This window comes from Macrotis lagotis, chromosome 7, assembly GCF_037893015.1.
Source record: "Macrotis lagotis isolate mMagLag1 chromosome 7, bilby.v1.9.chrom.fasta, whole genome shotgun sequence".
Classification (NCBI taxonomy): Eukaryota; Metazoa; Chordata; class Mammalia; order Peramelemorphia; family Peramelidae; genus Macrotis; species Macrotis lagotis.
In genome coordinates this window covers 64,817,479-64,840,463 of record NC_133664.1, presented here as the reverse complement: position 1 = coordinate 64,840,463, position 22,985 = coordinate 64,817,479, and the positions used below count along the sequence as shown (strand labels likewise).

The 22,985-nt window shown below is 35.8% G+C and overlaps 1 protein-coding gene across 1 annotated transcript in view; it reads right to left on the bottom strand.

Annotated features, from left to right (window-relative positions):
* Positions 1-22,985, bottom strand: part of GPR158 (G protein-coupled receptor 158) — a 326,379-nt gene that overhangs the window by 50,471 nt on the left and 252,923 nt on the right. The window contains exon 6 of the mRNA XM_074195071.1: positions 18,911-19,020. Within this exon, the coding sequence (XP_074051172.1) occupies positions 18,911-19,020 (110 nt within the window). The remainder of the gene's footprint in view (positions 1-18,910; positions 19,021-22,985) is intronic.

Below are 22,985 nucleotides of genomic sequence, written 5' to 3'. Positions count from 1 at the left end.
TGTAGTAATGTTTAAAAAAACTAGACCCCCAGTGGTCTCTAAATTTTCTGCTTCTCTATGATTTCTATGTCATTATTCGTAACCTATTTACTTTTACTTTATACATTGTTTTAAAACTACTTCAAAGAATCCTTAAATTAGCCTCTCTGATAACAATAATGCTCTGCTTTCTATCCCAGTGAATCAACTCTTCTGATGAAATGTTTGAGGCCAAATTTGAGTTCAGGTCCTCCTGACTCCAGGACTGGTGCTCCCATTGCATCATATAGTATACCTTCATGTATATATCATATCATATACCTCTCTCTCTCTCTCTCTCTCTCTCTATATATATATATATATATATATATATATAGAAATATATATATATATATATATATATATATATATATATATATATATAGCTAGATCTACCTACCTAGCTATCTATTGAGATGTATACCATCTTTTACTTAGTCCCATTCAGTCCATTTAATCAATTATCCTATTTCTAGTTTCACTTACCTCTGACTACCTTCTAATACCTTACATTATCTTCTCTTGATCTTTCTATTTTGCAAATCCCTAACCCTAACCACCCCCTTCATCACTTTTGCCTAATATTTCTCCTAAACTAGTAAATATTTTGTAGAAATTGAACATCCATTTAAACTTGGCATGGCTCTCTTTTACATTCCTCCCCTGACTCCTTATTACATTCCCCACTTGGGTTGTTCTAGACTTTTCCCATTTTCCTCATTCTTACCCTTTCCTCTTGACTCCATGCAGATGATTCAGAATTAGAAGAATTCAGCATGAGCTTCCATACTGTAATCCCACATCTTGCAGCTGGTCTGAATTAAAACCATTCTTTTCCGGATCTCAGGAGAGGTGATTGTCTTTACTTTCCAGACTTTCAAACTTATACTAATATAAAGGAGAATCTAAAGATGGAAGAAGGTAGCCTCATGGGGTCTTGGTGAAGAGGCAGAGAACTGGGTCTTGAAAGAACAAATCTTCAGGGGGGTGGAGATGATTGGAGAGTAGGGCAATATTGAGAAGATAGCAGGGGAAAGAGGAAAAGTTGAAATTGAGGCCCCAAAAGGCAATTATATGATGATAGATCTAGAAGCGGAAGGGATCAGAGAGATCTCTTAGTCTAATTCCTTCATTTTAAAGTCTCAGAAGCTGAGTCACTGAGAAGTTAAGGGATATGTCCAATATCATATTGATAGAAAGTATTGAATGTAACTCATTCCTCTGACTTTTGAACCATTATTTTTATACTGTGCCACTTCAGCTTTTCAAGAGTGCTACATTAGATCTGGGCATTTCAAAGATACTATGAGATGAATGTACTTGAAAAGATATATTTTATAAAGCTCCATGGCCTTTACCTCCATGCTAGGGTTAACACAATGAAAACTTGTGAAATTAGCCTTCACTATTTTGCAGACAAAGAACAAATGTGAAAGGCAAGATGGTGTCTAGGAAAAAGCACTGGAGTGAGAATATTAAGAGATCAATTGCCAACTCTGCAACTTACTAGCTATCAAAGAAACACGTTACCTTAACAGAGGAATTAGCAGATGGTTCTATCCTTAGTTCTTTCAGAAATCATGTGTGTGTGTGTGTGTGTGTGTGTGTGTGTGTCTGAGCCTGTATTCCTGTGGCAAAGAGTTTAGATAGAAGATGTTAAGCCCTACGTAGGTATGTGTATGTATGGCAAATACATACATATAATTTATTTATACACACACATTTATATATATATATATATATAAAATATTTCTATATATGTATGTAGAAATATATAAGTGATGCAATAGGAGCACCAGTCCTGGAGTCAGGAGGACCTGAGTTCAGATTTGATCTCAGACAATTTACATGTAATAGCTGAGCAATAGCTAAGATCAGGAGAGTATCAATCATGCTTTCTCCTAGATCAGGACCCTTTAGAAGCACTGAAACCTTGTAAGTTCCTAGTCTATTCCTGAGTTCCTGGAATAACAGAAAACTACCTCAAGAAGGTAGCAACAGGACCACCCCAGACCTTCCCTCCAGAATTGCCTCAAAGTTCATTCCTAACATCAAGTACAAAGTTAGAAATTAGACTGGAATAATGGGCAAACAAAAAAAGGAAATATATGAAAATGAGCTGTGATGTGGAAGAGATGCTCAAGACACATGTACAGAGGAAGAAAATGACTAAATTATCTAAAACCAATGTTTCAGAGAAAAAGGCAGCTTGGGTACACTCAACTAGAATTCCTAGAAGAGATGAATCAAGAATTATAGGCAGAGCCCAGATGGAGACAGGAGAACAGCCTCTCTCCTAGTTGTTCTCTCCATAATATTTCAAAAATGCTCAAATTCTGAATCTAATTTTCGAGAGACAGAAGCCACAGAAAGGTACAATTCTCTAGACCAAGGTAACCTGGAAAACAGTGGAAAGGCTCCACTCCATGGGATTAGAGGGGCGGCCTGCCAGAGTGAAGGGATTACAGCCTCCTGGAGGCAACCCCAGGGCACCTGTGAGCTGCAGCTCACAGCACCAGGAGCAGTCTCCTGACCTACATCCTGGGGGAGTACCAGGCACAAATTGGAGGATCAGTGGAGGGGACCTCTGCCAGAGCAAGAGCTCCAAAGCCTAGGCCCTCAGGGAAGTTGCAGAAGTCAGCTTGATCAGCTCTACAGCAGCTGTGGCTCTCCAGCCCAGATCCAAGAAAGGGAAGCAGTGGAACCAGTAAACAGGAGACCCCAGGCAACTGAGTCTTGATTGCTCAGCCCACTGAAGGTAGGGGAGTGGAGAGAGACTTCAGATATCTGTCCTCTGTACCTGGAACAGGACTCTGGGGCTCTGACCACATTCGGATCCTGATTGCAGTGTAGGACCCCATAGAACAGGCCCCAACTCCACCTCAGCCCCATGGCAGAGAGGTGTGCTTATGGTCATTCACAGACAAGGAGGGAAATCAGAGCTTCATACACTGAGATCCTTGTGGAGGGGGTGTTCCTATAATAAAAGCTCAGGAAGCTCCCCCAAACCAGGCACAGGTTGGAGAAATGATTAAACAGAGAAAAAAGAGGAACACCATTGAGAAATACTTTGTCTATGATTCCAAGAAGGATCAAAATACTCAATCTGAAGAAGAGGAAGTCCAAGCTCCTGCATCTGAAGACACCAAGAAAAATGGAAACTGGGCTCAGGCTGTGACAGAGCTCAAGAAGATTTTGAAAGTCAAGTAAGGGAGATAGAAGGAAAAAAATGGGAAAAGAAATGAGAGAGATACAGGAAAAACATGAAAATGAATTCAGCAGCTTAGTCAAGGAGCACTAAAAAATGCTAAAGAAAATAACATGTTAAAAACCAGCATAGGTCAAAAGGATAAAACAGTTCAAAAAGTTAATGAGGAGAAGAATGCTTTAAAAAGAAGAATTAACCAGATGGAAAAATAGATAAGAAAGCTCTGTGAGCAAAACAAATCCTTCAGATGTAGAATGGAGCTAAAGGAAGCTGATGACTTTATGAGAAGTCAAGAAACAATACTTCAACACCAAAAGAATGAAAAATTAGAAGAAAATGTTAAACATCACATTGAAAAAAACAACTGATATGGAAAACAAATTCAGGAAAGATAACTTAAAAATTATTGGGATACCTGAAAGTCATGATCAGGAAAAGAACCTTGACCTCATTTTTAATGAACTCCTAAAGGAAAATTGCCCAGATATCCTAGAAGCAGAGGGAAAAAATAGAAATTGAGAGAATCCACTGATCTCCTCCAGAAAGAGATCTAAAAAAATCAACCCCTAGGAATATTATAGCCAAGTTCCAGAACTCCCGAGTCAAAGAGAAAATATTTCAAGCAGCCAGAAGAACACAATTCAAATATCATGGAATTGCAGTCGGATCACACAGGACTTAGCAGCAAAAACATTAAGGGTTCATAGGGCTTGGAAAATAATATTCTGGAAGGCAAAAGAGCTTGGAATGTAATTGAGAATCAACTACCCAGCAAAACTAAACATACTCTTCCAGGGGAAAAGATGGGCTTTCAATGAACCAGGGGAATTTCAAATGTTCCTGTTGAAATGGTCAGAGCTGAACAGAAAGTTTGACCTTCAAGTACAGGACTCAGGTGAAGCATAGAGAGTGGAGAAGGGTAAAATATGAGGGACTTAATGATGATGATGAACTGCATGTATTCCTGCACAGAAAAATGATACTGATAATAATCACATAAAACTTCTCATGAAGCACAGGAGAGAGCTGACTTTTTTGAAGATATAATATATTGTAAAAATGGAGTCAATGGCTAAAAGGGAAATGTAATAGGAGTAAGAGAAATGAGAGGTAGAATAGGCTAAGATATTTTGTGTAAGGGAACCTTCACTCCCATCAGAGGTGGCTCGGAGAGGAAACAGTATATATACATATATATATATATATATATATATATATATATACATATATATATATATATATATATATATATATATGTACTCAATAGAGTATAGACATCCAGAGTAAAAAGGAGAGAAGGGGGACAGGGGGAAGTGAGTGATGGAGGAGAGGGTGGATTGTGGGGGAGAGTGGTCAGCAGATATAACATATTTTCTTTTTTATTTCTTGCAAGGGACTGGGATTGGGTTACCTGCCCAGGACCACGGGACCAGGTGGTTGCTGGGCCTTAGGGGTGGTATGCAGGCTCGGGGCCTCTTGGGCCCAGGGCCAGTGATAAGTCTGCTTCATCACTCAGTTACCCTACATCACATTTTAGAAGAGGGACAGAGTAAAAGGAGAGAGAAAATTTAGTATATGGTAGTGGGGAAGTATAAATAGAGGGAGTTGTGATCAGCAATAACAATGATGGAAAAATATGGAAGCACCTTATGTGATGGACTTATGATAAAGAATGTGATCCACCCGAGATAGAGCTGGTGGTGTTGGAACACAGACTGAAGCACATTTTTTTCTCTTTACTTTATTTCTCATGAGGGTCTATATTTTGGGGGGAGATGGTATGATGTTTACTCTTAAACAAGAATATTTTAGTAATGTATAAAAATCATTTATACAAAAATTAAAAAAGAATTATAAAAACCAAAACCTCGATGAATCAATTCCCAACACTCTTATCTACTGCTCCTCCCCAGTTGTCTCCAAAGAAAGTTTTCTGGTTTTGTCTATTACCCATTTTAACAACAAGCAGTATTTTTGACAGGGGATGTTTATGTTTATACTTAATGATTTGAGTCCCTACCAATACTACTATTACTTATACTGCCCTGATGATTCACTGTGGCATAAATGTATGTGTCAGCACAGAGTGAATCTGGCAGGTTCTCACAAACCTAGATCTTCCATTACTGGCCTGAGCACAATCTATATGAATTTTATTTTCATTCCATCAGCTATTATTATCCAAGATTTACTTTTCTGCCTCCAAAGTCCCTCTTATTTCCACTGGTTGTGCAAGCTCCTAATTCCCCCACCTTTCCATCAGGTAATAGATCCTTGGGGAACATTTAAAACTTAATGACAACAATATCAGCTACTCTGAGGGAGAAATTCATCTCCTTTCATTGTTCCCCAAATTCTGCCTCCAGAATTTGTTCCACAAATTCTGTCTCTGTAACAGGCACCTCTGACTAGTGTGAGGGAGGGAAATAAACATTTCAATTATAATATATGTTCTGGGACATTTAGACCTGCTTCGTGTCTTCTTGGAAGATTTCTTCAAAGTGTACAGAACATAGCCCCTACTTTTCCTAAGAGAATCCATCTCAGTCCACAGCAGCTCAGACTTGCCCCAGTAGACCAGGAACAGATCTTGGAAGCCATTGAATCAGCAGAGCTTTCAGCCTGTGAATGGTAAGGGGGTTGGAAGGAGATTGCAGAGGTCTCTCTGCTATTCCTAAACAGGAGTCTGTGACTTTACCTATATTCAGCTCTGGGTCACAGTCTGGGGTCCCATTTCCAGCAAGAGGAACAGAAATATAACAGAGTTTACAGCCACAGTGGAGCAGAGCTCCTCCAAACACAGCCAGGGCAGAGGGGAGTGCTTATAATCACCCACAGACCAGAGTATAGACCAGGAGAGTGAATATTCATAACCTCTTTTAAGACCTTGGAAGAACTGAAAACTTGCAGGTCCCAAGAAATATTACTGAAAAAAGGTGCAAAAATCACCCCCAAAAAACTCTCTACCCTGGAAGCAGTAGTCTACTTTAACAAAGAGTTAAAATCAAATCATAAGTAGAGGAAATGAGCAAGCAACAGAAGAAGCAAAGAATTGGAAATTGAATGCATGTCCATCCATTAGGGAATGGCTGAACAAATTGTGGTATATGTATGGTTTGCTTTAGGTTTTTTTGCAAGGTAAATGGGGTTAAGTGGCTTGCCCAGGGCCACACAGATACATAATTATTATATGTCTGAGGCCGGATTTGAACTCAGGTATTCCTAACTCCAGGACTGGTACTCTATCCACTGAACCACCTAGCTGCCCGTGTATGTTATGGAACACTATTGTTCTATTAGAAACCAGTAGGGATAGGAATTTAGAGAAGCCTGGCAGGATTTGAATGAACTGATGCTGAGCCAGATGAGCAGAACCAGAAAAGCATTGTTCACCCTAACAGCAGCATGGGGGTCATGATCAACCTTAATGGACTTGCTCATTCCATCATTGTAATAATCAGGGACAATCTTAGAGTACCTGTGATGGAGAATACTATCTGTTTCCAGAGAAACAACTGTGGAGTATAAAGAAGAACAAAGTCTATTGCCTTCAATTTTTTTTAAAAAAGTGTCTTATGTACTAGATAATTTTGCTATCTCTAATATTTTACTTTCTATTCAAGGATATGATTTCTCTCTCAACACATTCAATTTCAATCAATGTATAGCATGGAAACAATGTAAAGATTATCATACTGACTTCTGTGAGGGGATAGGGGGAGGGAAGTAAGGGTGGTGGGGAAATTATGAAATTCAAAACCTTATGAAAATGATAGGTAGAAAGTACTATTGTATATAATTGGAAAACAAAATATCAATAAAAAATTATTGAACTTTCTGAAAGTTCTGACCAAAAAATGATTTTTCAAGAAATTATCATGGAAAACTGCCCTGATATTCTAGAAAAAGAAATGTAAAATAGAAATTGAAAGAATCCATCAATCACCTTCTAAAATATATCCTAAAATGAAAACTTCCAGGAATATTAAAGTCAAATTTCAGAGTTTTCAAGTCAAGGAGAAAATATTGCAAGTAGCCAGAAAGGAGCAATTCTATCATCAGGAAGCCACAGTAAGGATAACATAAGAGTTAGCATCTTCTACGTTAAAGTATCACAGGGCTTGGAATATGATATTCTGGAAGAAAAAAGAGCTTGGATTACAACCAAAAATCAATTAGCCAGCAAAACTGAACATACTCTTTCAGGAGAATACATGGAAATTCAATGAAATAGAAGACTTTCAAACTTTCCTGATGAAACAACCAGAGCTGAACAAAAAATCTGATCTTCAAATAAAAGACTCAAGTGAAACATAAAAAGGTAAACAGGAAAGGAAGTCATAAGGGACTTAATGATGTTGAACTGCTTATATTCATTCATGGGAAGATTATTCTGACAAGTCAAATGAACTTTCTCATTTATTAGGGCAGGTAAAAGGCGCATATATAGACAAAGCACAGGTGGGAGTTTGAAAGGATAATATATTTAAAAGATGGAGTTAATGGGTGAGAGAAGAATATACTGGAAGAAGCGGAAAGGGGGAGATAAAAATGGGGTAAATTATTTCACATAAAAGAGGCAATAAAAAGCTTATGCAGTGGAGTGGAAGAGGGGGGGAGGTGAGGGAGAAATGAGTGAGCCTTACTCTCACTGGAATTGGCCCAAAGAGGGTATAATAGCTACATTCAATTAGTTATTTAAATCTGTCTTACTTAAATCTGTCTAGAGAAAGGAGTAGAAAAAGATGGAAATGTATCATCTGTCTATCTATCTATCTACCTATCTATATAACAGTAATATTACAGGATGATAAACTGTGAATGACTGTTAGCCAAAAGACCTCTTAGGGACTTAGCATAAAGTATGCCATCTATCCCAAAGACAGTGCTGATGCTATCTGAATACAGATTGGAGCATACTTTTTTATTTTATTTTTCTTGACATTTGGGGATGGGGGCATGAGAATTATGCTTAATTTTACAACATTGTGACAATCTTTTTCATGCCCATACATTTTGAACCTATATTGAATAACTTACTTTCTCAATGAAGGGGGTTAGGGTGGGAGGAAAGGAGAGAATATAGAATTCAAGGTTTTAAAAGTGAATGCTGAAACTTCTTTTTTGCATGTATTGAGGGGAAAATAAAATAAAAAGAATTTCAAATTTGTTTTTCTGCTGAGTTTTAAGAAGAAACATAGGAAGTCACTGAATGTCTAGGAATAACAGAGGGCTTTCCTTTGCAGTCTTATTTTTCTACTGTGTGGAAGTCATTCTGAAAACTTCAACAAAACAATTAGAAAATAAATGAAATCTAGAATGTCCCTTGGGATGTTATGATGCTATAGAAACTGAATTACAAGTGAAGCAAACAAATTTAGAGAAATAGTTTGGTACTGCTGTCCAATACACTTAAGTCTAGGAAATTTAGATCTGTCACAGATGTCACATAAATGCCAAGTGCATATTCCATCATTGACACTTAGCTTCCATAATAGATTTCATTATTAACATGATAGGAGGAGGCCCTTTAAAACAGATGAAATAACTTGTTTATAAACCACAGACCTAGCTATTTGGGCATGTGAGAAAGAATGATGATGTTTTGTCTTTGTATTCCAAGGGTTCCTGCTTAAAACATTATTTGTCTAGTTTAAATGAGTTATAATAAACTCTAGTAACTTATTTAGAGTCAAGGTAAGCTGAAAGCTCATTAGAAGAATAACCTCACAATACAGGTTAGTTAGAATGTAAGTTCCTTGAAGGAAGTTTTATACTTTGTATTTGAATCTCCATTGTCTAGCATAGTGCTTGTCACATGGCAAGTACTTAATGAATATGTTTTTATTAATTGCTTCTTTACTCTCCTGAGTCATAAAACCAGAAACCAGATGGCGTCAAAAAGTATTCTAGGAAATTGTTTAAAATTGTGCCAGGTCCTTTCAAAGGTGAAGAAACCCAGATCCAAGTCTTTGTCTAGTCTGATCAAATTTATTTTCCTTTTGTTTCATTTAAATGCAGAAGGCATTGGAACTTTTGTCTTAGTAGCAGAAAATCAGGACAAAGGTTGTGACTGTTCCTGCCTTTATATAACATGAAGTATAATAGATAAAATGGGGCAGCTAAATGGTGAAGTGGATAAGGCACCTACCTTGGAGTCAGGAGGACCCAAATTCAAATCCAATCTCAGATACTTACTAGTTGTATGACACTGGGCAAGTAATGAAACTCCAATTGCTTTAAAAAAAAGCATTATATTTAAAATCCCAGGATATCATGGTTCAAATTTAGCTCTGTTATTTACTACTTATGTGATTTAGGGAAATTGACAACCTCCCCCGAGATGCCAACTTTGTTCTAATTTTGTGCTCCTTGGGCAAAAGTTCCTAGCTCCAATACATGCAATGAGAGATGTTAGGAGAAAGTAAATGAGAAGTCAAACCCAGCAACAAAATGTGGATTTTTCAGTAAGAAGAAGTCATTAAAAGCAAATTACATGTAGGAAGTACTTGAAAGCAATGTATCATAATAATATAATTTAAAACATTATATCAAGAATAGGAAATAAATTTTGTTTTTTGTTTATACTTCTGTTTCCAAGGTTCATTGTTTAATGGAGAAGTTCCTTTTTAGGTTCAGTCCTAACCCTAAGATTTTGCCTATGTCAAATGAAAGTTGGTTGTATTTTATATGTTCGTCTATTTCCCAAGCTTTGTTTATCTCAAAGTAATTTAGTCTCAATAAATATTTTCATGAAGTAATAACTGGTCAAATCGGAAGTAATAACTGGTCAAATCGGAGGACTTTATTTACACAAGCAAATAATTAACCTCAAGAAGAGAAATATGTGCAAAAAATATAATTAATGAATTTGAATTACTTTGAGAATTTAGCACTAATATATGGGTGTATATTATTCTGAAATTTAATTCATAAGTTTTCAAAGAGAAAAATTCACATTTCCAGAAACATGTATGTTTTTGGTGGTCATTATGAGTTTTGCTTTGAAGAGATATGGAGATATTGCCAGAGAACCAGTCAATTCTCCTTTACTTCCTGAAATCTCCCTGTTAGGAATGCTGTTAACAGGAGATATGCATACATACACATATATCTTAAGAGTTCAATGGGGGCAGCTAGATGGCACAGTGGATAGAGCACTGGCCCTGGAGTCAGGAATATCTGAGTTCAAATCTGGCCTCAGACACTTTAATCATTACCTAGCTGTGTGGCCTTGGGCAAGCCACTTAATCCCATTGCCTTGTAAAAAAAAACACAAAAGAGTTCAATGGACCACTATCTTGGTACTATGAATATTTACAGGTATAGATTCCAATCCACCTATACTATATAGTCCTGAATTATCCCTTCCCTTCTTTAAATCTTTTACAGGAGTTTTACCTGGTATTCTAAAATCCTTCCATAAGTTCTTTTAGCTTTATATAGGTTCTGGGGTAAGCCCTGGCCTGTCTATCTCTAACCTTTACTAAATGATTGATATGCCTCCTCTCTGCACCATCTATTTGGTGCTACTGGGAGCCAAGAAGAAAAAAGCATGCTTCTCAGGTGACAAGCTATGAAAGAGAGGGAATGCAGTAATAGAAGAGTTCAAATCTCTTTTCTAGGCTAAATACTCCAAGTTCTTTGTACCAAAATGGCAGGTCCTTCAGTCTTTTTTCCACCTTAGCTTTACTCTTTTGGATTTACTTTTTAGTATATTTATGTTTTTCCTAAAATTTAGAGATCTAGAAATAAAATAGAAAGGGGACCAGACCAGAGAAAAAGATGGTAGAAACAATAATCTCCTTATTCTAGATACTTCTCCCAATGGAAATAAGATGGCATCAGCTTTTTTTTGCCTGCCAGAGAATGCTGCTAACATTGAATTTATGGTACATTAAAACTTCTGCATCTTTATTAGCCATAATCCTGTCTAGTCACATCCACTCAATTTTAGATTTCACAGGATGGAATTTAGAGGCTTTCAACCCTTTCATTTTATGGATGAGGAAACAGAGGTAGAGTATGTCTATGAAGGAGCAGAGCTGAGCTTTGAATTCAAGTCTTCTGCCTTTCATCTAGTAATTTCCAAGGTAACATTCTACCTCCTCTAGTAAAGCCAAATTTTAGAACCAAAATGTAGAATGTGTGTTATTAATAATCATATATTTATACATAGATACATTGATATTAATATGTGTTCATATTAAATTTAATCTTTTTTTTAAAAAAATTCAGTTCTGGTCTGCCAAGATTTTTCTAGATTCTGACTGCCATCCAATGTGCTAGCTATTCCTCTTCATTTCCTGTCTATTACAGATTAACAACGATTCTATCTATATTTATTCCTTGGTTTAAAAAAATTGACCAAGCATGGTGTGAGGCCCAGATTTCTGGGCCCACAGACATCTCTCCAAGTCAATTCCAGCTGACTAATAATGAGCATTTGGGATCACTCCTTCAATAAGATTCAAATTAACTGCACTATCACTGAGCCTTTATTGAGTTCTAAATTATCTACAGGTATAACATGAGAGACTTTATCATTTGCTTTGCTAAGTATAACATGTCTATAGTACATCTACCAATATATTTTGAATTGTTTTGTTTGTTTTAGTTGGGTTTGGGGAGCGGGGAGGAGAGAGAAACATTGAGTACAGATAATGACATCATTGGTGTAAGAAAATACTGGGAAACAATGGTCTTTACAGGGACAAGAATACCAGAAGAGCAACTTAGTTCGGCCATTTAGCTGCAAATTTTAAAAATTGTCTCTAGATTGAGAAGCTAGGGTCAAAGTGAGCAGGTATCAGAGCTGAAACTTGAATCCAGGGCTTCTTGACTATAAGACTCTCTACTTACCCGGTTAAGAAATAGAAATGGTGCCGGTTCAGTGTGGCCTTTTCCTTTTCTCATACTCATGAACGTCTTCTTAACAATACCCTCTAGAATTTTACCAGAAATACCACTGGCTAATATTGCTGAAAACTAATATAACATTTGTCCTTCTTCAATCCTGCAACAACCTTTCATTGGTATGGTAGATAAAAGTGCTGAGTCCAAAGTTAATAAGATCTGAGATCAAATTCTAAGATGTATTGGCTGTGTGGCCCTGGACTAGCCACTTCACCTATTTCCTTACCTATAAAAATGAGATAATAATGACATCTACCTCCCAGGCTATTCCAATTGAGATAATATTTGTAAAAGACTTGGCATACTGCCTATAGCCTATACATGTTATTTATTATTATCCTCACCATTATTATTATTATTAATTATTATTATTTTATAGTGATGGCATTGGTAAATCAACCTGAACATCAGGCAACTCTTCCTCAGACAACAAATTGCAATGGGATTACCAATCTGCCTTTTGAGTTTGTATAGGAGAAATTCCTCTATATCAAACCTTTTTACCTCAATTTCCTTATCAAATTAAAGGAATTCAGATAATGTAATTTCTAAGATCCCTTCCAGCTCCAGCTGTATAATCCTTTGTCCTACCATGCTTGGTTCACAGTACCCACTTATAGTTACAAGGGAAAGGCACGAGTTGAGGGGAAAAGGGAAGGGAACAAGAATTTATATCATACCTAGTGTACTAGTGACTATGCTTTCTTCTTTTATATATACTTTAAGTCATTTAATCTTCACAATAACCTTGTGAGGTAGATACTATTAGTATCATTCTCTATTGAGAAAACCGAGGCAATCAGAATTTAGATGACTTACTCAGGTTCATACAGTAAGTTTCTGAAACTTCCTTATTCCAGACTCAAACCTCTACCCATTGTAACACCAGCTACCTCTTCCAGTATTGATTTTGAATTAAATAAAACTAACACTCTCTATCTCTCTCTCTCTCTCTCTCTCTCTCTCTCTCTCTATATATATATATATATATATATATATATATATATGTATATGTTCATTTTTTTTTTTACAAATCCTGAGTTCCAACCTTCTCCTAATATATGGTCATTGGTTCTACAAGTCCTGCACTTTTCCCTTACCATGGACAAAAACAACAATTTCAGGTTCAATAGAAGTATGCTGAATTATTAATAGTAGTTGCTACTTACAATGGGAATAGGGCCAACCCAAGAGACTCTCAACCACTTCTTGTTTTTGTGACTTTTCCATTTGGTATTGTATAGAAGCCTTTGGATTTATTGATCTGGAAGATTCCTTGGCTTAGAGAAGAGGAGATGTGACAGAAATATAGATTACCAAAGAGGAAAGTGGGAGAAAAACTTGTGTAAACAGATGAGACTTCTGCTTCTAGTCAATGGAATCAAATCATTGATTAAGAAAGGAGTCTTTGGTGGTGCAAATGGTACCCTACTTCATTTTCTAATTAGTTTAGTTTATTTGAATAGTATAGGTCAAGTATTCTACTTGATAGTATAGAAAATAGAGGTAAAAACATTTATCCAATTATTATTATTATAAAGGTATAAAGAGAATGAGCAAGGCAAAAAAGCCTAGACTTGGATTTTTAATAAAAGGCAGAGCAGTAAAATGGCAAGAACTCTGGACATGTAACATGTAACATATCCTGTAAGGCTTTGGTTGACTGCCTACATAAGAGACTAAGTCTCCAAAGCAATTGGGGGTTGTATTTACCCCCATTTGGGGAAGAGAAGAAGTCTAAGTGAGTGCAGGATTGGCATAGAAAATCTCTCTCATAGGGGAGAGGAGACAGGACAGGGGAAAAAACATGGGAGATGGTACAGTGAAACAATAACATTAGTGCTTGTTAGTGACATCTACAGCTCCCTTCCTAAAAACAAAGCCTCCAATTGAAAACAGGTGAAGTGAATTCTAAAAGGAAAAGTGGAGAGGTAAATATAGCTGTGTTTTTTGGTTTGTTTTTAAATCACAGAAAAGCAGGCACAAAAACTAATGGTCCTTATCCCTTCCCCACATCACCTTACTTCAGATGGACTCATCTGAATGGCCCTTGTTTCTAGTCATGCCCTTTTATTCTATTAAAGTTGCATCTAACTGATCTAATCTTATTTCTCATAAATACTTGTGGTTGACTCTCTCTTTGCATTTTCCCAGGTCTCCATGTTTAAGGAATGAGGGAATCAAACAACTCTAAGAACAAAACAGGGAAAAGTAACCTTTCCTAGGGCAGGGCAGAGATCCCAAACCCACTCTATTTTTGGAGTAATTTTCCACTCTAAGTAGGATTGATATTATAAGCCACACATACAATACACTTCCAAGGGCTGAATTACTGAGTAGGAGCAACGTTAAATCTACCTCATTACCTAGGGTTCAGCTTGTATTCAGGGGGCCTGAGTTTGGAGGATAACTGCTTGTTTACAAATAAGGTGTTTCATTTCTCTCTGCTTCAGTTTCTTCATCTTTAATTTGAGTATATCATCATATTAATTACTAAGATATTACAGAGAAAGCATTTTGTAACCCTAAAAATGCTATACAAGAATGCAAGTTGCTATCATTATCTTTATTAAGAATATTTGCAGTTGACTTGTATTTTCCTTCCCTAAGTGACATCATTTAATTTTCCTATTAATTTTGATGGTGAAATGCTATGATTTCTCTAAAATGTTTTCTGAGCAATTAACTCAGAGCTCAGGAAAATTATTCTTGGATATCATTTTTTCCTTCAAAAATTAATAGGGGGGCAGCTAGGTGGTGCAGTGCATAAAGCACCGGCCTTGGAGTCGGGAGTACCTGGGTTCAAATCCAGTCTCAGACACTTAAAAATTACCTAGCTGTGTGGCCTTAGGCAAGCCACTTAACCCCATTTGCCTTGCAAAAACCTAAAAAAAAACCATGCTATGTTATTTTAAAAATTAATAAGGAGCAGAGAAAGAATTGATGGAGTCTGAATTCAGATCAAAGCATACTTTTTAAATGTTTCTCATTTTTCTTGTGTTTTTATTTTGGTAAATGTTTTCTTTTACAATATGACTAATATGGAAATATATTTTCTATGGCTATGCATTCATTACTTATGTCAAATTGTTTACCTTCTCAATGAACAGGGAGTGGGGAGGGAAGGAGAGAATTCATTCAGTTTTAAAATGTTAAATGTTGAATGTCAAAAGTTAGTTTTACAAGTAATTGTGGAAAAATAAAATACTAAATTTTAAAAAAAGAATTAATAGAAAGAAAAATGCACTTCCCTGCTTGCAAATTCCATTATGTACTGGTTGAGTATATTAAAGAAAATTTCTGGACTTGACTCAACCGACCCCATTGACACTAATTCTATAACTTTTAGCAATTTATCTGAGCCTTCTAAGTCTCAGAGATCTTATCTAAAATCAAGATTGTTATAAATTCAAATGAAATAATGGAGATACTTTTATAGGTATGAATTGAACCAGATAACCATAGAAAACTCCAAACTTCCGTAATGTTTTTTGAGTCTAACCTTCCCTAAGACTTAAATTCAATACACAAAATGCTTTGCAAACCTTAACTCTATTTTTCAGTCCTTCATTATGGCTACATTGCCTAATAGGAATCATTTTCATTTTTTTTCTTTTCTTCTGCAAATTTTATTCCCTTATATTATAAAATTCAGAATTAAACCTCTATGAAGGATTGATGAATAAAAAAGACTTTAATGTGAAGATCATCACAAAATATTTCACTGAACACTCTTCTCAGAGATAAACAAGAATAAAGATTTATAATAGCAGTTTTAGCTTTGCCTCCTTACTCACTAGAATAGTAGTTCTCTTTGGAAAAAAGAAACAATGAATACAAGCACATAGACTGAAGGCACTGTTATGCAATTTACTCAGTTTGGATATCCTGTCCAACCTGAGCCACCTGTTGATTGTGAAGTTTACATATTCAAATGAATTATTTTGAAATTAAGTATACCCAAGTAGTATTGATGAATTCAGTATAATGTGCCCTAGCCATATGGTTCAGAAGAAATTCTGAGAATAATTCAGTTCATTAATTCAACCTACGTTTCTGCTCTGTTTAAACCTTCCGAAGGATAATTCTTCATTGTAGTGTTTTCCAAAGGACACATTGCCACAGGGGAAACATTTCAAGCTTCATTGGCTCATTCAGATTTCCCACTTGAAAAGGGCTTAGAATTCTAATTCTTAGTGTAAAGAACAATGTGCATATAGCTCAGAGTGAGATAGAGAAAGGGAAATGGAATTATTTTTTATTAGATTGCCTACAAGTTTTTGTTCAAGTTTTGCAAAGATTGCACTTGGAAAACCACTTTCTAGGTCTAAAGAAAGCATTTTCTTTAATGCTCACTACAAACTCTGCCATTGGCCAAATGTCTTCCCAAATTGAGAGTGTCTATGTTTCTAGTGGACTCACCACCCATACTAAAGAGTCACTGCAATTTAACTTTCTGCAGCAGGAAATCAAAAACCCTTAAAGAGTTGGGAGGAGGAAATAAGAAGGAATAGAGGAAGAATGGGGAGGTAAAGTAGAATCCTAGGGCACAAGGTGGTCTGGAGTAAATAGAATGGATGATTTTCAAAGTAGTCAAAATGAAAAGCATCAATCATAATCTGAAGAAAATCCTAGTAATTAAATTCATGCATAAAAAGAAACAGGAGTCAGTACTCAGAGATTCTTATCATATAAATGAATGTTCATTGATTCGTTATCTCTTCCTCCAATTAAGTTCTAGTCACACTGAAAGAAAACTATACTAATCATATGAAGTTACATAACAATACATACATATGTATCGAGAGAGACATATGTAGATAGATATTGATATCTATAGATATAGATATATGTTATTGAACTATCACAGAACTGCGTTAACTGAAATCAAAATGGAAAATCTTACAATTTAAGACTGACATTCAATATTTCACTATAGATATGTGGTATTTGTTTACTTTGGAAATGCCTATACAGTATATTCTCCATCACGCAAGCCATTGTAAAGACAAGCACAAGGTAGAATCAAGATCTAATGTTCAAGGATAAAAATAAAAGTATGGCAAAGTCCTATAAGAATGGGACTGATACTCAAAACAAACTGAATCTAGTGATAAAGACCAAGGGTCTCTAGAAAGGTTAGATTCCCATGTTGACCTTCCAGCCCAATATATAGAACTGTGGTAGCAAACATGAGGGAATATGGATCAAGTTGCCTTACAATATGGGTAGTCATGGATGAATAATGACTCAAGAAACAACAGATGAGATTGCGAATTCATTATATCATAGGACTACTGGTTACCTGAAAATGAAGGTGACCTTATTAGGAGACTAGAGGGGAGCAGCTAAAGGAATGAATGATGTTTAGCCAAGAAAGCAAAAAAAAATTGAAAGTATAAAAGAGGGGGGACAAGAAAGCTTCCAGTATTTGAAGGTATGTCATGTATAAAAGGAGTTAAAGTTCATTCTCTGACCAGCAAACTTAGAAAAAAGGAGAAAAACTTTAAGGAAAAATTTTGGCTCAATATAAGGAAAAGGCTTCTAACAAGAATATGAGTTCCAAAGTAGAACAATGTGATATATGAGGCCTGAAATGTAATGGTTTGAACTTAGATACATCTTCAACAGATTAATCAGTCTATAAATATTTATTAAGCTCCTGCCATATGACAGGAACTATGTTCGATGCTAGGGATACAAAAAGAGGCAAAAGACAGTTAGTTCTTGTCCTCAAGAAGCTCACAAATCACTGAACCTTTTTGTAGAATGTTGTTGCCTTGGTCAAACTGTTTCTGTAATTTCACTGCATATTCTTTGAAGAAAAGAAAAATGAACCAAACCTTGGCAGACATTTTTGGAATTTTTCTTTATTAAAGTTATTGAGATGAAGATAACAATCCATAAGTCTATAAGGATTATAAATTTTAAATGTTCTTTATTAACTTTGGTTTTAGAAATCAGTCACCAAAACAAGTATGTGCATTAGTCAAATGTTTAAAAAATTACTTTTTTCAAAACTGAGGAACAAGTTTAGATTGTACAGAAGTGAAACTGGCTTAAGGCAAATAGAATTTTTCTCAAGGTGATGAATTTCCTCTAGCAGTAGTCATAATTATTCTATCTTATTCTACAATCATCTGACCATACACAAGCATGGCCATACCTTTTTCTTTAATCCCCTATGAGAACAAAACTAGACTGCCCCCTTTCCTAGCAAGCATGATTGAATTTCCCCCTGAACTACTACCATTTTGCCCCATGAAATGATTTTGCTTTTGGAGAAAATATTCCTAGTTATGGATCTACCTTTGTATGAGCTCTTAAATTTCTTTCCTAGTTCCAAAATCTAGCACACTGGAAAGGTAAGAGTCCAGGATTCAGAGCAAGAGCACATGGGTTTGAATTCTAGCTCTGATATCTATGACGTTGTGACTTTCACCAAGTCAATTAACATTTCTGTACCTCAGCTTCCTAATTTGCAAAATGAGGGCACTGGACTAGATGGCTCTGGCATCTCATAGCTTACCTATAGATACATCATTTTAGTAAATGACCACACCAAGGATTCTGTCTAGGGAAATGATTTGTCTTTTTCTGTTGCAATTTTCATTAGAAAAACTTAAAGAAGATTGTTTTGAATAAAAATGAAATCAAGTTTAATTGTTTAAATTCATGAAACTATCCTATTTAGGTGACAAGATTAACTTTGTAAATAATGCACTGGATTTCTCCCATAGTAATGGAATGTAATAAAATTTGAAATACCTGTGAAGTTTGAGAGTTACAGTTCCATAAACAGTAGCAAAGCCCAGAAGACGAACCCATCTTAGAAGAATGCAGCGAAATGTGCTTGGCTCAAAATATAAAATGATAACCTGTGAGATAAAGAGAGAAAGAGACAGACCTTCAAAATCAATTTGTGATGGAAGGAAAATGCTGATGATCTGGACACAGGAATCAATTAGCAACAATACAATATTTTAGATTAAATTCAACGATTGAAATCGATACTACTTCAAGCTCAAATCTTACATGTAGCTACCAAGATAATCTCTTTCAAATATCATGTTAACCATTCACTCCCTTGTTCAAGAAGCTAAGGTGGCTCCTTATGGTGTATCAGTTCACATCTAAGTTCCCAAGTTTAGCAAAGGTCTTCAGCAATTCTCTGGAGCAATAGAGTAGATAGAGCAATGGATCTGATGTCAACCTTGAGTTTGAAGAGAGTCAAATTCAAATCCTGCCTTTCTCTTTTATTATACATGTGTATGAGGACAAGTCATTTACCTCTCAGTTTTCTCATCTGCAATATGGGAATAATAAAATCATTAGTATTAATAATATTTTCAGTGTATAGAATGAATTGGCATTTAATAATTGCTTATTGTTTGCTTGCCTAATTATTGTACAGGGTAATCATGATGATGAAATATGATAATGTTGCATAAAGTGAAACATTAAACCATGCTATAGAGAAGTTATAATTATAATCCTATTTATATGTGTGAGACAGAGTAAGGGAATAAACAGAAACAGAGAAATCATTCTGTGCCTACCACTGTTATAGGTTCTACTATACAATGCTCAAGGATTTATAACTTTATCACTCTGGCTATTCTATCTACTAATTACCAACACATTACAACACCTCTATGACCTGGTAAGGGATCTTTAAGATTTTTCATGACTACATGGGGATAAGCCACTTTAAGGGTAGCCGGAATTTACTTAGACAACAGACAAAGTTTATTATCAGACTCATGCTAGGTGCTATAAGATCCTAATTAAGTTGAAGGTACAGTTTTTAGCTTCAGAATGATTTCAGTCTAACTGAGAAGACAAGTCACATTTGTTATCTAGGAAAAATTTTTTTTAGTTTTTGCAGGGCAATGGGGTTAAGTGGCTTGCCCAAGGCCACACGGCTAGGTAATTATTAAGTATCTGAAGTGGGATTTGAACTCATGTCCTCCTGACTCCAGGGCCAGTGCTCTACGCACTGTGCCACCTAGTCACCCCAGACAAATTTTTTTAGAGAACATAAAAGTTGTGACTGACTAAAGGATACTGTGTATAAAATGTACAAAATTTCCCATAATAGTTGGAGAATCACAGAGTTAAAGAAATTATTCCTGAGGAATAATATCCATCCATCTATCATTTATCCATAGATGTAGATATCTATATTAATATTTGTACTGACATCTATGTTTGTTTATATCTGTCTATATTTACATGTCTATGTTTACATCTATATCTATCTATATATTTATTGATCCATATCAATACCTACATGTTGTATCTCTATGTTAATAAACTCCAAAGAAGATAGAGTATCAGTCTTAAGGTCAGAAGGAATTAAGTTAAAGTTCTTCTTCTAAAATGTACCAACTGTGTGGTCATAGCAAATGCATTCAGCCCCTTAGTTGTCCAAGCAATTCTTTAATATTTGCAACTGCAGAGGAGCTGCTGCTCTGCCTCAATGCATCTAAATTCCATACCTCTCACCTACTTTTTAAAAAAATGCTGAAAACACAAGTTTTCTTTTAATTAAAAAAACTTTAGTAGTACTTTAACAAAGCCGTTATTTTAAAAAAAAGAAATTCCTTCCCTTCATGTCTTAATTCCTAAATTTTCATTTTCCCCAGACAGGTTCTTTTATTAAAAAATTATAATAATTGCTTTACAAACAACTACAGATTACCCTCCTTCATTGAGAGGTCTCTTGTGTAATACAAGCCTAAGTGTCCATTTGTATGAGACTCTTTCTTCACATTGTAGAGATCTATGTCCCAGGTCCCTGGGAAGGGTTGGGTAAAGCAGAAGGGAGGAGATATCTCTTCAGGTTCTTTGGTCCCTTCAGTTTCTTCTGACTTTCAGGTTTATGAGGAGAAGACAGACAATTTTATCTTGGACAAGAATCAAAGATGAGAGGATCTGGATATCTCTACTTTTCCCTATTCCCACCTTGCTGTAACCAAAAAGTTCAGGGAATTTCCTCTTTGGGTGAGATCTGAGAATTTCTTTGTTGAATTGATACCTTGTGGGAAAGCTCTTCCACTATGTATTGCTTAGACTGAGTATATAAAATGCATACATGCATACATATACAACTATATATTCTCATATGTATACTTCTGATTTCTTTTTGCTATTGACCTGTATATAAATAGAAATGGATAAAATATTGGATAATAATATTTTCAAGGTATATTCATTAAGAATCTATTATTTGGTAAGAAGATAGTTAAGCCTTGGATAAGCAGCTTAAGGTCCTCCCTTTGAATATTAATAAATAGTAATTAGTAGTTTAGCAGGAACCATAAGATTATATCCCCAGATGAATAATATGTAAAGATTCAAAGAGGAAAAATTCTATCCCATAACTCTCCTTCTGAAGAGAGCAAAATGATCAATCTTTATGGCCCCAATCTCCATCTTACTTTCATAGCAGGAATTAAAGGTAACTGCTTGCCTCTGTTTTCTTATCTGTAAAATGGCTGGAGAAAGAAGTGCCAATTAAAGGAGATTTTCATATTGATGGAGCCTGCATTATGGTATCTCATACTATATATGGAGAGAGGGGCTTTGCTACAGAGGAAGCAAAACTAACAGTGCAGGTATATGACATTATAAATTTATAAGACCCCTCACTTCACTAATTTTTTTGCTATATTTCTTTTTTTATTAATTTTTCTTTAATTTATTTACATATTACTAAAATATTCTTGTTTGAGTAAATATAGTACCCCCTCCACCACAAAAATATGAAACCTCGTGAGGAAATAAAGTAAAAGAAAGAGAAAAATGTGCTTCAGTCTATGTTCTGATACCATTAGTTCTGTTTCAGGTGGATCACTTTCTTTATCATAAGTCCACTGTAGAAGTTATTTCCATATTTTTCCAAAGCTGTTATTGCTGATTGTAATTCCCTCCATCCATTCTTCCCCACCACCATCTATTATATTTTCTCTCTTCTATCATTCTGTCCCTCTTCAAAAATGTGCTGTGGAGCAGCAGAGTGGTGCAGTACAGGCCCTGGTGCCAAGAGACCCCGAGCCCAAATCCCACCCCAGTGACCCAGCAACTCCTAGGTTCAGTGATCCCGAAAAGACTGCCCAATCCTAGCACCTGGCAAAAAATAAAAGAGAAAGTGTATTTTGTCTTATTATCTACTACTATGATCAACCCTCTCTTCTATCACCCACATCCCCACTCCCTTCTCTCCCTTTTCTTCCAGATGTGTATACCCTATTGAGTGTGTATACTGTATCCTCTATGAGAGATTGCCAATGAGAATGAAGTCTTCCTCATTCCCTCCTCACCTTCCCCCATTCCATACTATTGCAAAAGCTACATGAAATATCTTTTACATGAATTATCTTAGCCTATTCTACCCATCCTTTCTCTTTATCCCAGTACATTTCCCTTTTACCCATTGACTCCATTTTTACAATATATTATATCTTCAAATTCATCTCTCTCCTGTGCCTCATCTATAAAAGCTCCTTCTACCTGCTCTTTTAAATGAGAAGGTTCATATGAGTATTATCGGTATCATCTTTCCATGCAGGAATATACACAGTTTATCATTAAGTCCCTCATAATTTATTCTTCTCATCTACCCTCTCTATTCTTCACCTGAGTCCTATACTTGAAGGTCAAACTTTCTGTTCAGCTCTGGTTGTTTCACCAGAAACATTTGACATTCCCCTGTTTCATTGAAAATCCATGCTCAGTTTTACTGGTTAGTTGATTCTTGGTTGCATTCCAAGACCTTTTGCCTTCCAGAATATTATATTCCAAGCCCTATGAGCCCTTAATGTAGTTGCTGTTAAGTCTA